This window comes from Chiloscyllium plagiosum, unplaced genomic scaffold (genome assembly GCF_037043375.1).
Source record: "Chiloscyllium plagiosum isolate Xiang-an unplaced genomic scaffold, Cpla_swu_hap1 HiC_scaffold_6, whole genome shotgun sequence".
Taxonomy (NCBI): domain Eukaryota; kingdom Metazoa; phylum Chordata; class Chondrichthyes; order Orectolobiformes; family Hemiscylliidae; genus Chiloscyllium; species Chiloscyllium plagiosum.
Window position 1 is genome coordinate 16,566,757 of NW_028270144.1, and position 12,592 is coordinate 16,579,348.

Here is a 12,592-nt window from a genome sequence, read left to right on the forward strand (position 1 = left end):
ATGTATGGGCTGACTCTTTCAAAGAGCTATCCAATTAGTCCCACTCTCCTGCTCTCTCCCTCAGGCACAGCACAGAGAGAGCAATCATAAATTTTCAGTCCTCTCTCAGAAGATAAGGACATAGCAAGTAGGAGCAGGAGTAGGTGATGCTGCCAGCCTTGCTGAGCTTTTCCAGCAATTTCTGTTTTGGTTTATGATTTCCAGTGTCTCTAGTTCTTTGGATTTTTTTTCAGGTAATTCAAGCCTGCTTCGCCATTTGATATGATCATGGCTGATCTCATCTCAGTCTGAATTCCTCTTCGCTGTCTGCTTCCAGTAACCCTTTACTAATTACAAAGCTGTCTCCTTCAATTTCGGCAATATCCCAACATCCAATGCACTCTGGGGAAGTGAATTCCACAGATTAACGACCTTTAGAGAGAAGTCATTCGCCCTCATCTCTGTTTTGAAAGCCACCTTTAGCCTAAAACCTTGACCTCTCATTGCCCCACTCTACGTCTACTTTGTCAATCCCTTACAGCATCATATACAACTCAAATAGATCTCCTCTCATTCTTCAAACCTTAAGTGAGTATCAGTATAAACTGCTCAATTTCTCCTCATCAGGAAAATCTTTAATCTCTGGATGTAACACATACTGTACCTTCATCACATAAAATGCCCTCCCAGCCTGATTTGCAAAAGCATTTGAAAGTTCCCTTCTGATCCTCACATCGGTCATAACCCACAGGGTTGCAAGGTGGGGGAGAACACTGATCTGGGATATCTAGAAACCAAGCAAAGAGAGAGAAATTAAGATAGTATTGGAATGCTATTGATAGGATTTGAGAGTCCTTGGAGATTCACATATTTAAATTCTCAGCAAGATCAACTTTATTGACGAAAAAACATTTTTTTCATGCATTTTTTTGGTTTCATTTCAGTAACATGATCCAAGTTAAATCTGGGACAGAGTGCAATATCTTCAACAAATCACATACACAGTCAAAAATGAAACAAAACAAAAAGGTCAGTTCCAGTCAGGAACACATACACTTTCACTATAATCCAGCAGACTGCACATTCTTCATTAGTGAGCACTGCATACAGTAATTCCCAGGCTCAAAACATAAAACAAATTATGAGCCATCAGATCATAATACTGCCTGAAATTTCCAGTCAAAGAATGAGGCAGTGCTGCACTCTCAGGGGGTCAGTGCTGAGGGAGTGCTGCATTCTCAGGGGGTCAGTGCTGAGGGAGTGCTGCATTCTCAGGGGGTCAGTGCTGAGGGAGTGCTGCACTGTCAGAGGGTCAGAACCGAGGGAATGCTGCACTGTCAGAGGGACAGTACTGAGGGAGCGCTGCACTGTCAGACGGTCAGTACTGAGGGAGCGCTGCACTGTCAGAGGGTCAGTACTGAGGGAGTGCTGCACTGTCAGAGGGTCAGTACTGAGGGAGTGCTGCACTGTCAGAGGGTCAGTACTGAGGGAGTGCTGCACTGTCAGAGTATCAGAACCGAGGGAGTGCTGCACTGTCAGAGGGTCAGTACTGAGGGAGTGCTGCACTGTCAGAGAGTCAGTACTGAGGGAGCGCTGCACTGTCAGAGGGTCAGTACTGAGGGAGTGCTGCACTGTCAGAGAGTCAGTACTGAGGGAGCGCTGCACTGTCAGAGGGTCAGTACTGAGGGAGCGCTGCACTGTCAGAGGGTCAGTACTGAGGGAGTGCAGTACTGTCAGAGGGTCAGTACTGAGGGAGCGCTGCACTGTCAGAGGGTCAGTACTGAGGGAGTGCTGCACTGTCAGAGGGTCAGTACTGAGGGAGTGCTGCACTGTCAGAGGGCCAGTACTGAGGGAGTGCTGCACTGTCAGAGGGCCAGTACTGAGGGCGTGCTGCACTGTCAGCGGGTCAGTACTGAGGGAGTGCTGCACTGTTAGAGGGTCAGTACTGAGGGAGTGCTGCACTGTCAGAGGGTCAGTACTGAGGGAGTGCTGCACTGTCAGAGGGTCAGTACTGAAAGAGTGCTGCACTGTCAGAGGGTCAGTACTGAGGGAATGCCGCACTGTCAGAGGGACAGTACTGAGGGAGCGCTGCACTGTCAGAGGGTCAGTACTGCAGGAGCGCAATACTGTCAGGGCGTCAGTACTGATGAAATGCCGCACTGTTGGAAAGTCATCCTTGAGGGAGCAGGGCAATGACCTAGCACTTTCCTTGCATAAGTTGACAGTTTTCCAAATTCAGGTACTGAAGTAACAGAAAGCCCCAACTTGCCGTCTCCCCAACACCTCCAGCCCCAGTCCTTATCACTGTATCTTTGAGACAAATGCAGAGGTATTTTTGTTACATTTTCAGCCTCCCGTCAACGAGCACATGATGAGGAACTTACTGTGAACACAGGTCACAAGATCTGGATTTCGGTTGCTGATGGGTCCAAAACTTCTCAGGCATTCTATGAGGAAGAGCAACACAAATAGTTAAAGGGGGAGCATCATGAACCAATGGTTGCACAAAAGTCACTTTAATGCAGTTTCTCACTCTGTCTCGCCATCGAAGCAATCACATTAGCTTTAAATTGCAAGATCTCCAAATTCAATCACTACACATTCTAAAGGTAACAATTTCATGGTATAACACAAAAAGATGAATCAGTGTGGGTGTTCCCTCCTGAACACTTGCCAGGAGGGTCTGGAAGTTCCTTCACTGTCCCTGTTAGAAGCGATTGGGAGGAGCTGTCTCTCAATCTCTCCCTCTCCCCATTGGAAGGCATTATCATTGACTCCCATTATTCTTTCCCTATCCTGATCTTCCAAATGTTTTTTGCCCAGCACCAGTGAAAACCAGGAAGGTCCTCCTTGGTTTCCCAATTCTGACTGATTTCCTCAGATCATGAGAAACCGGAGCAAGAGGACAGTGGAATGTCTCTCAATAGTATCATGGCCAATCAACCTCTTCAAGTCTATCCCCACATTCTTTGGAAAATGTGAAAAATGCATTAGTCTCAGACCTGAATGTATTCAAAGACTAAACATCAACAGCTCCCTGGAATAGAGATTTCCAAGATTCAAAAACCTCTGAGGGAAGACATTTTGTCCTCATCTCATTCATAAACAATGGCAGCGTGGCTCAGTGAGTAGCACTGTGGCCTCACAGCCAGAGACATGGGTTTGATATCATCCTTGGGTAACTGGACAGTTTTCACGCTGTCTCTGTGTGTGTGTGTGAGTTTCCTCCCACAGCCCAGAGGTGTGCAGATTAAATGGATTGGCCATTCTCAACTTCCCACAGTGTCCAGAGATGTGCAGGTTAGAAGTGTTACCCATGGAAAATACACATTTAAGGGGATTGGGTGGGATGCTTTTTGGAGGGATGTGCAGACTCGATGGGATTACAGCCTTTACTTCTTGATTCCTCAAACAGACAGAAACAGTCTCTCAGCACATCATGTGAAATTTTATTCAGTTCACTATGATCACCTCTCGTCCTTCTGAACCCCAGGGAAAGTAATTCCATTTGATTCAATCTCTCCTCAAAAGGAGAATTCCATTACCAAATAGTGAAACTTCCTTGCACCCACTCCAAGGCAAATATACCTCCCTTAAAGGGCAGCACGGTGGCTCAGTGGTTAGCACTGCTGCCTCATAGTACCAGGGTCCCAGGTTCGATTCCAGCCTCAGGTGACTGTCTGTGTGGAGTTTGCACATTCTCCCCGTGTCTGCGTGGGTTTCCTCTGGGTGCTCTGGTTTCCTCCCACAGTCCAAATATGTGCAGGTCAGGTGAATTGGCCATACTAAAATTGTCCATAGTGTTAGGTGTATTAGTCAGAGGGAATGGGTCTGTGTGGGTTACTCTTTGGAGGGTTGGTGTGGACTGGTTGGGCCGAAGGGCCTGTTTCCACACTGTAGGGAATCTAATCTAAAACAAAATAAGGAGACTGAAATCAGACATAGTATCACAAACCACTTTCATCATTTCACTTCCCATTTCCAATCACCTCACCCAGTCAATTCACCTTTTGCGAGGGATTGATTTTCAATTGGAACTGAACTATTAGAATTGTGCAGCTTAGAACAAAGCCATTTGGCCAATCATATCTGTGCGATGATAGATCTTTGAAAGAGCAATCCAATTAATCCCCATCTCCCCCCTGCTCTTTCCCCACTGTCTTGCAAATGCTTTTTCCTTTTCAAATATGAATCCTTTCAAAAGATATTCTTCAATCTGTTCCTACTGCCCTTTTTGGAAGCATTTCAATGATGCTGTGCAAAATTGTCACATAATTTCCCCAGTCGAGTTAATTTGCAAATTACTTTAAAACTATCTCCTCTGTTACTGAATCATAGAATCCCTATAGTATAGAAGAAGAAAATTCAGCCCATTAAGTCCACACTGACCCTTCAAACAGCATACCGCCAGAGTCATCCCTCTACCCTACTCCAGTAATTCTGCATTTTCCATGGATAATCCATTTAGCCTGCACATCTCTGAACACTATGGGCAATTTTGCACGGCCAATCCACCAAACCTGCATATCTTTAGATGGTGGGAAGAAACTCAGGAACGCAGAGGAAACCCAAACAAACACAGGGAGAATGTGCAAGCTTCCTACTGACAGTCATCTAAGAATGGAATCAAACCCGGGCCCCAGCTGTGAGACAGCAGTGCCACCCACGTTCCCCCAATATTGTTAAAACTGGCTAGCCCTGACTTTCTAACCTAATAACTCTTCTATATGGAAATGATAGGAGCATATTTGACACAGTGTTGGCGGGAATATTATCAGAAATCAATGATAATATGGTGCATTCCATACAGCCAACCTTTGGCAGCTCTCAGGTAGGAAGCTTCCCAGCTTTCAGATGCCAGGTCATGTACATGACCTGCATCAACATTCTACAATGACCCATCGGATAAGGTTCTGTTTGCAGACAGGACAAACTGTTTGAACAATCATTCACAGTAATTCTCACACATTAGGGGTCATTTTCTTTTAGCATGCCAAGTGTAAATTGGACCATCATGAATCAGCAGCCCCTTTCAAACCTCTTCCCCAGTTTTATTCCAGCTTCATAGGAAAGGAACATGACAATCAGGAAAGATTGAATCGGCTGGGAGTCTATACCCCAGAAAGCAAACTGAGAGGTGACCCAACAGGGAGGCCTTTGAATTTATGAATGAGTTTGATAGGGTAGATGTGCAGGAAATGTTTCCACTTGAAGAGAGACCAAAACTAGAGGCCATAAACATAAGGTTGTCACTAATTCAACAGAGACATCTCTCCCTGAGCGAACTTGCCTGGGTGGGTATAGCTCCAGCAATACTCAAGTGGCAGATGGAGTTTAATTTAGATAAATGTGTGGTGTTGTGTTTTGGTAGGGTAAACCAGGACAGGACCTCCAATATTAATAGGATTTACAGAGCATGTTGCCAAACGAAAAGACCTAGGAGTTCAGGTGCATTGTTCCTTGAAAGCAGAGTTGCAGGTAGACAGGGTGTGACAAAGGCATTTGGTACACTTGTCTTCATTGGTCAGTGCATTGAGTATAGGAGTCAGGATGTCATATTTACAGGACGTTGGTGAGACCACTTTTGGTCACCCTTCTATTTGGAAAGATGTTGTCAAACTTGAGAGGGTGCAGAAAAGCCCCAGCCTATTCAGCCTCTCCCTATAGTTCAAACCCACCAGGACTGGTGGGTTTGAACTATAGGGAGAGACTGAATAGGCTGGTGCTTTTTTCCCTGGAGCATTGGAGACTGAAGGGTTAGTTTATAGAGTTTGCTAAAACCATGAAGGGCATGGAAACGATGAATAGCCAAGGTCTTTTTCCTCGGATGAGGGAGTCGATAACTCAGATTTAAGGTGAAACGGGAAAGATTTCAAAAATCTTTTCACACAGAGGGTGGTGTGTGATAGAACAAGCTGCCAGAGGAAGTTGTGGAAATGTGTTCAATTACAACTTTTAAAAGGCATCTGGATGGATTTATGAATAGGATGGTGTTCAGAGGGATATGGTGTTCATTAGGAATAATGAAGAGCTTATACTCGAAAGGTCGATTCTCCTGCTTCTCGGATGCTGCCTGATCAGCACCACATGCTTCGACCTTTAAACTTCCCACTCCGGGCAACACCCATCAGTTGATTTTAATTTCAACCCAATCGAAAATGTAAATTTATTTTTATAACATTTGAGACTCGAACAACAGAGGAAATAATTTTAAAATCATTGTTCAATGCAAAGAGTCAGCTTACCCAAGTACTTTGGATAAAAGTAAGCCTGCAGAGAGAAAAGACATCACATCAAATATACAGAGACAAGTTACCAAATACCTGACAATAATAAAGCCCCAATAAAAGGATAAGATCCTTCCATTACAAGAGGGTGACACGTATAGGGTAACGCAGGCGAGATTACTCACACTAGGAGTACCTAGGAACTTCATGGATCATGTTTACATACTGCTGTGTCCAAAATAAACCTGCATTTATATAGAATCTTTCACAACCTCCTAAGGCAGTTTACAATTAAGCAATCACTTTTGAAATCTAGTCACTATTCTTTTAACTATTCAGGGAATCTGGTTGTCACCAAGCATGGTAGCATTTATCACCCATTCTTAACTGCCTACAGTAAGATGGTGATGAGCTGTCCTCTAAAATACTGTCCTTGTCTGATGGTATTTGATCAGAAACGTAACTATTGACAAAAAAAAAATGATTCCGGAAAATACACAAAAATAATCCAGCTGTCTCAGAATAAATTTGGGAGTTATAGTCTGAAACACTGTTTGAAATAAACACGTTCAAAGAATTGAAAATAATGTCAAATATTCCATCTGGTGCCCGGGCAGAGACTGATCATTCAATTTCAGAATAATAAATGCAATTAGAGAACAAACCATAAAAGACAACTCATTTGTTCTCCTTCGAACAACATTTTCCAAACCCACAAACTCGACTATCTTGAAGGACAAGGGCAGTCGATGCATGGGAACGCTACAGTCTGCAAGTTGCCCTCCATGTCACTCACCATCCCGACATGAAACTATATTGCCATTCCATCACTGTCACTGGGTCAAAATCTTGAATGTCCTTTTGTAACAGCCCCTACATCACATGGATTCAAGAAGACAGCTCACCAATACCTTCCCAAGGGTAATTAGGAATGGGCAATGCTTACAAGGCCTTAGCAGTAATACTCACATCCCATGAATAAATAGAAATAAGACACATGACATAGGTATCAGTTAAAGATGCAAACCTTTTGGTATAAAGCTCGAAAGAAAACAGCACAATAACATTTGGACAAGTTGAGAGATATGGAATTGAACAGTAAATGTTTTATAAAGTAATTTTCTTATATAATATTGAAAGAACACAGCATAATAGGAATGTTCTCTTCTAAAAAATGTGGTAATGTAGGAAATGCAGCAGTTAGTTTGTGCACAGCAAGATCCCATAAACAGCAATATGTGTATGAAGAGGTGACCAATGCTTAATGCATTAAGCCCAATGCTTAATGATAAGAAAGCAAAGCTCTTTAGTGACATTAGTTGAGCAACACTAAGGACAATTCCATTGTCCTCTCCTTAATCGCACCATGGAATCTTTCACATCCACTTGACAGGACAAGAAGGGCCTCAAATTCAACAGATGAATTACATCTGACTTTAAAGGGAAGCCTTTTGTTACATTAATTAAACTCCTATGTTAGATTCTCTCACCATTAAGGCCATGCTGGTTACTGAAAATTGTGTGTGAACCCATGAAATATCCTGGAATACATAAGGAAATATGATCCTTTTTTATTGCTTCATGTTAGTCTCAGTTTTTTTTGGATTAAGGTGATTTAACAAAATTGCCAAACTTTGTCAAACTGTGAGCTTAGAATTAAACTTGTGACACATGCTGACTTCAGGGACAGACATCCGTCTTCATTATTTAATTCATCTATAAATATGACTGCAGATCCACAGTAAAATCATTGGTTCTTAACTAGCAAACAGCTCAACCATATGAAATCAGGACAATTAAAAACACCAATACTCACAGTGTGGACATTGTTGTAGTAAATGTCAGAGTTGGATGATGAAAAGTAAGGCCTCTCCTCTTCTCATGGCTCTCTGTTTGGCTAATATTATCCTGTTGCACACCTCACCATTGGTGGGCACGCCTTTTCTCTATGCTCTAGAATCCCCAGTCTTGCCCAATGCTTCCAAAATTTCCCAATGACACCCCATTTCAAGGCTTGAAAATTGTCTCAAAGCATTGGTGACAACAGTGACAGGGAGAGTGAAGAGGAGAGGACAACCCAGTGCTTAGCACTGCTGCCTCACAGTGCCATGGTCCAGGGTTCAATTCCACCCTCAGGTGACTGCCTGTGTGGAGTTTGGACATCCTCCCAGTGTCTGCGTAAGTTTCTTCTGGGTGCTCTGGTTTATTCCCACAGTCCAAAGATGTGCAGGTTAGGTGAAGTGTCCAGGGAAATGCAGGCTATGTGGGTTAGCCATGGGAATTACAGGGTTAGGGTAGGGGTGTGGGTCTTGGTGAGATGCTCTTTGGAGTTTCAGTGTGGACAGTAAGTATACAGTTAGTGGCAGGACCTTGAACAGCATTTGGTGTTCTTGGGGTTTAAGTCCATAGCTCCCTGAAAGTGACCATGTGAGTAGAGAGAGTGATAAAGAAGGCACATAGTATGCTTGGCTTTATTGGTTGGAGAATTGAGTACAAGAGTCAGGACATCATATTTATAAGACTTGGGGCAGGCCATACTTAGAGTATTGCATTCAATTCTGGTCACCACATTACAGGAAGGATGTGGAGGCCTTGGAGAGGTTTACCAGGATGCTGTATGGATTAGAGGGTATGAGCTATAAGGAGAGGCTGGAAAAACTCGGGTTGCTTTCTCTGGAGCAGCAGAGGCTGATGGGAGACTTGTTAGAAGTCTATAAAAGCATGGAGTTGACAGGCAGAATCTTTTTCCCAGAGTTGAGATGTCTAAAACTAGGGGGCATTTAAGGTGAGGGTGGGGGGCAGTTCAAAGGAGACGTGAGGGGAAAATGTTTTCACACAGAGAGTGGTAGGAATCTGAAACATGCTGCCAGGGATGGTGGTGGAGGTAGATACGATAAGGGCATTTAAGGAACTTTTAGATAAGCACATGAATATGCAAGGATTGGAGGGATATGGAACAAGGGCAGGCAGAAGGGATTAGTCTAGTTTGGCATCATGTTCAGCACAACATCATGGGCCAAAGGTTCCACTCTTACTGCTGTACTATTCTCTGTTCTAAGACTTGATGAGCCAAATGGCCTGGTTCCACACAATAGGGATTCAATCATTCAATGGCCCAGCAAATTGGGAGCAGGGTAGCATTCCGTGGCAGCCTTTGCTGTATTGGAGTTCAAGGAGCCCATGATTTCTGCCTGGAACATCTTCCCCTTATCACCTCCCTTAGGTCCTGATCCCCTCTTTGGAATGTTCTAGTCAACAGTGACCTCCAGGGTGTTGATAGTGGGGGATTTATTGACATTAATTCTATTGACTGTTAATGGGACATGGTTAGATTCTCTCCGTGAAAAACAAAGAAAACAAAGAAAATTTACAGCCCAGGAACAAGCCCTTCGGCCCTTGAATACTGAGCCGATCCAAATGTACTGTCTAAACCTGTCAGTCAATTCCTAAGCATTTGTATCCCTCTGCTCCCCACCTACTCATGTATCAGTCCAGACGCATCTTAAATGAATCTACCGTGCCTGCCTCTCCCACCTCTGCTGGTAACGCGTTCCAAACGCCCACCACCCTCTGTGTGAAGTACTTACCGTGTGTATCCCCCTTAAACTTTCCACCTCTCACCTTGAAAGCATGACCTCTGGTTATTGAATCCTTCACCCTGGGAAAAGGCTTGTCTCTATCCACCCTGACTATACCCTTCATGATTTTGTAAACGTCAGTCACGTCCCCCCTCAATCTCCTTTTTTCTAGTGAAAATAAACTTAACCTACTCAATTTCTCTTCATAGCTAGCACCTTCCTTACCAGGCAACATCCTCGTAAACCTTCTCTGCACCCTCTCCAAAGTGTCCACATCCTTTTGGTAATGTGGTGACCAGAACTGTACACAGTATTCTAAATGCGGTCGAACCAATGTCTTGTACAATTTTAACATGACTTGCCAGCTCTTATACTCAATACCCCGCTCGATGAAGACAAGCATGCGATATGCCTTCTTGACCACTCTATCCATCTGTGCAACAACCTTCAGGGTACAATGGACCTGCAGTCCCAGATCTCTCTGCCCATCAACTTTTCCCAAGGCTCTTCCATTCATTGTATAATTTGCTCTAGAATTAGACTTGCCTAAATGCATCACCTCACATTTGTCTGGATTGAAAGCCATCTGCCACTCTCCAGTCTATCTATATCCTCCTGTATTCTCTGATAATTCGTTATGCTTTCTGCTACTCCACCAAACTTTGTGTCATCTGCAAACTTGCTGATCATACCAACAGTGCCCTCTTCTAGATCATTTGTGTACATTTCTAACAACAGTGGACCCAATACTGACCCCTGTGGAACACCACTGGTCACCTTTCTCCATTTCAAGAAACTCCCTGTCTCCTGTTGCTCAATCAGTTCTTTCTCCACCTAGCTAGAACACCCTGCACATCAGGTGACTTCACTTTCTCCATTAGTCTACAATGGGGAACCTTATCAAACACCTTACTAAAGTCCATGTATATGACATCAACAGCCCTTCCTTCATCTAACAACTTAGTCACTTCCTCCAAGAACTCTATTAAGTTGGTAAGGCACGATCTTCCCCGCACAAAACCATGTTGCCTATCACTAATAAGCCCATTCTTTTCTAAATATAAATAAATCCTATCTCCTAGTACCCTCTCCAGCAACTTCCCCACCACCGATGTCAGGCTCACTGGTCTAATTACCCGGAATATTCCTACTACCCTTCTTGTACAGGGGGATAACATAAGCTACCCTCCAGTCCTCCGGCACCTCACTTGTATTTAAGGATGCCACAAAGATATCTGTCAGGGCCCAGCTATTTCCTCTCTTGCCTCCCTCAGCAACCTGGAATAGCTCCCATCCGGTCCTGGGGATTTGTCCACCTTAATAACCTCTAGCCTACCCAACACATCTTCCCTACTTACGCCAATGTGATCCAGACTAATTAAAACTTCTATCTCTAATCTCAGGATTCATCATGTTCCTCTTAGTGAACACTGATGCAAAGTAGTCATTCAGAATCTCACCCATTCTCTCAGGTTTGGCACACAGCCTTCCTTCATTATCTTTTAGTGGACCAATCCTTTCTCTTGTTACCCATTTGCTTCTTATATATGAATAAAATGCTTTGGGATTTTCCTTAATTTTGCTTGCTAAAGCTGTTTCATGACTCCTTTTAGCCCGCTTGATTCCTCGTTTAAGACTTGTCCTACTCTTCCGATATTCTTCTAGAGCCCATTCTGTTCTTAGCTGCCTAGACCTTATGTACACTTCATTTTTCCTCTTGGCTAGTCGTACAATTTCTCCTGTCATCCACGATTCACGAATCTTGCCCTTCCTATCCTTTGCCTTCAACAGAACATGCCTATCCTGCACTACTGTTAACCTATCTTTGAAAGCCTCCCACATCTCATATGTGGACTTCCCTTCAAATAGCTGTGTCCAATCTACATTTCCCAGCTCCTGCCTAATTTTGATATAAAGGTTGTCATTGCTTGGTTCTTGTGTGACATGAACGTTACTCGCCACTTTTCGGCCTGGAAATTGTCCAGTTCTTGCTATGTTTGGGGCCCTGATGCACAATTCTACGAGAACTGAATTAGCCCTTGAAGGAAACGTATCTTCACTCAAAGGTTGACCAAAGAGTGCAACTTGCTCCCACAAGTAGTTAACACTAAATCAATTAAAATTAAATCGAAGATTGCGAGACTTTTCCAAGCCAAGGGGTATGGAGCCAAAACAGGTAAGCTATCACGGTGGCACAGTGGTTAGCACTGCTGCCTCACAGCACCAGAGACCTGGGTTCAATTCCTGGCTCAGGGCGACTGACTGTGTGGAGTTTGCACATTCTCCCTGGGTTTGCTCCAGTTTCCTCCCACAGTCCAAAAATGTGCAGGTTAGGTGAATTGACCATGCTAAATTGCCCGTAGTGTTAGGGGAATGGGTCTGGGCGGGTTGTGCTTCAGTGGGTCGGTGTGGACTTGTTGGGCCGAAGGGCTTGTTTCCACACTGTAAGTAATCTATCGATTAGCCATGTTCTCAATGATCGCTTTCTTCTGATTCTAAAGTCTAATTGCTGCGTTAAAGCAGCTTCAGGTTAAATAAGAAGAAAAAAATTGTAAAGTCTGCTTTTGGAACTGAGCACTGGTGTTAGTGACAGGACTACAACCGTTTCCAGTTAAATGTGATTATTCTTCCTGTAAATTACAGTTTATTTAAACATCGTCATGCCAGCTACAATTTTCTAAATTGCTGCAAGGAGCCAGAGAAGTAACTGGGCACGATTCAAACACTCCTCCACCAAAACTGCTGACAAAATCACAGCGAAGCGGCAGGAAAGCTTCCGATAAAGAAATTTATGAAGAACTTTCAGTC

At 43.8% G+C, this 12,592-nt stretch overlaps 1 protein-coding gene across 1 annotated transcript in view; it reads right to left on the reverse strand.

Moving 5' to 3' along the window:
• The window catches only part of LOC122550474 (vitamin K-dependent protein S-like), a 33,825-nt gene that overhangs the window by 19,484 nt on the left and 1,749 nt on the right, over positions 1–12,592 (reverse strand). The window contains exons 3-5 of the mRNA XM_087987907.1: positions 6,225–6,249; positions 2,364–2,426; positions 644–766 (exon numbers count right to left, since the gene is read on the reverse strand). Coding sequence (XP_087844033.1) covers positions 644–766; positions 2,364–2,426; positions 6,225–6,249 — 211 coding nt within the window. The remainder of the gene's footprint in view (positions 1–643; positions 767–2,363; positions 2,427–6,224; positions 6,250–12,592) is intronic.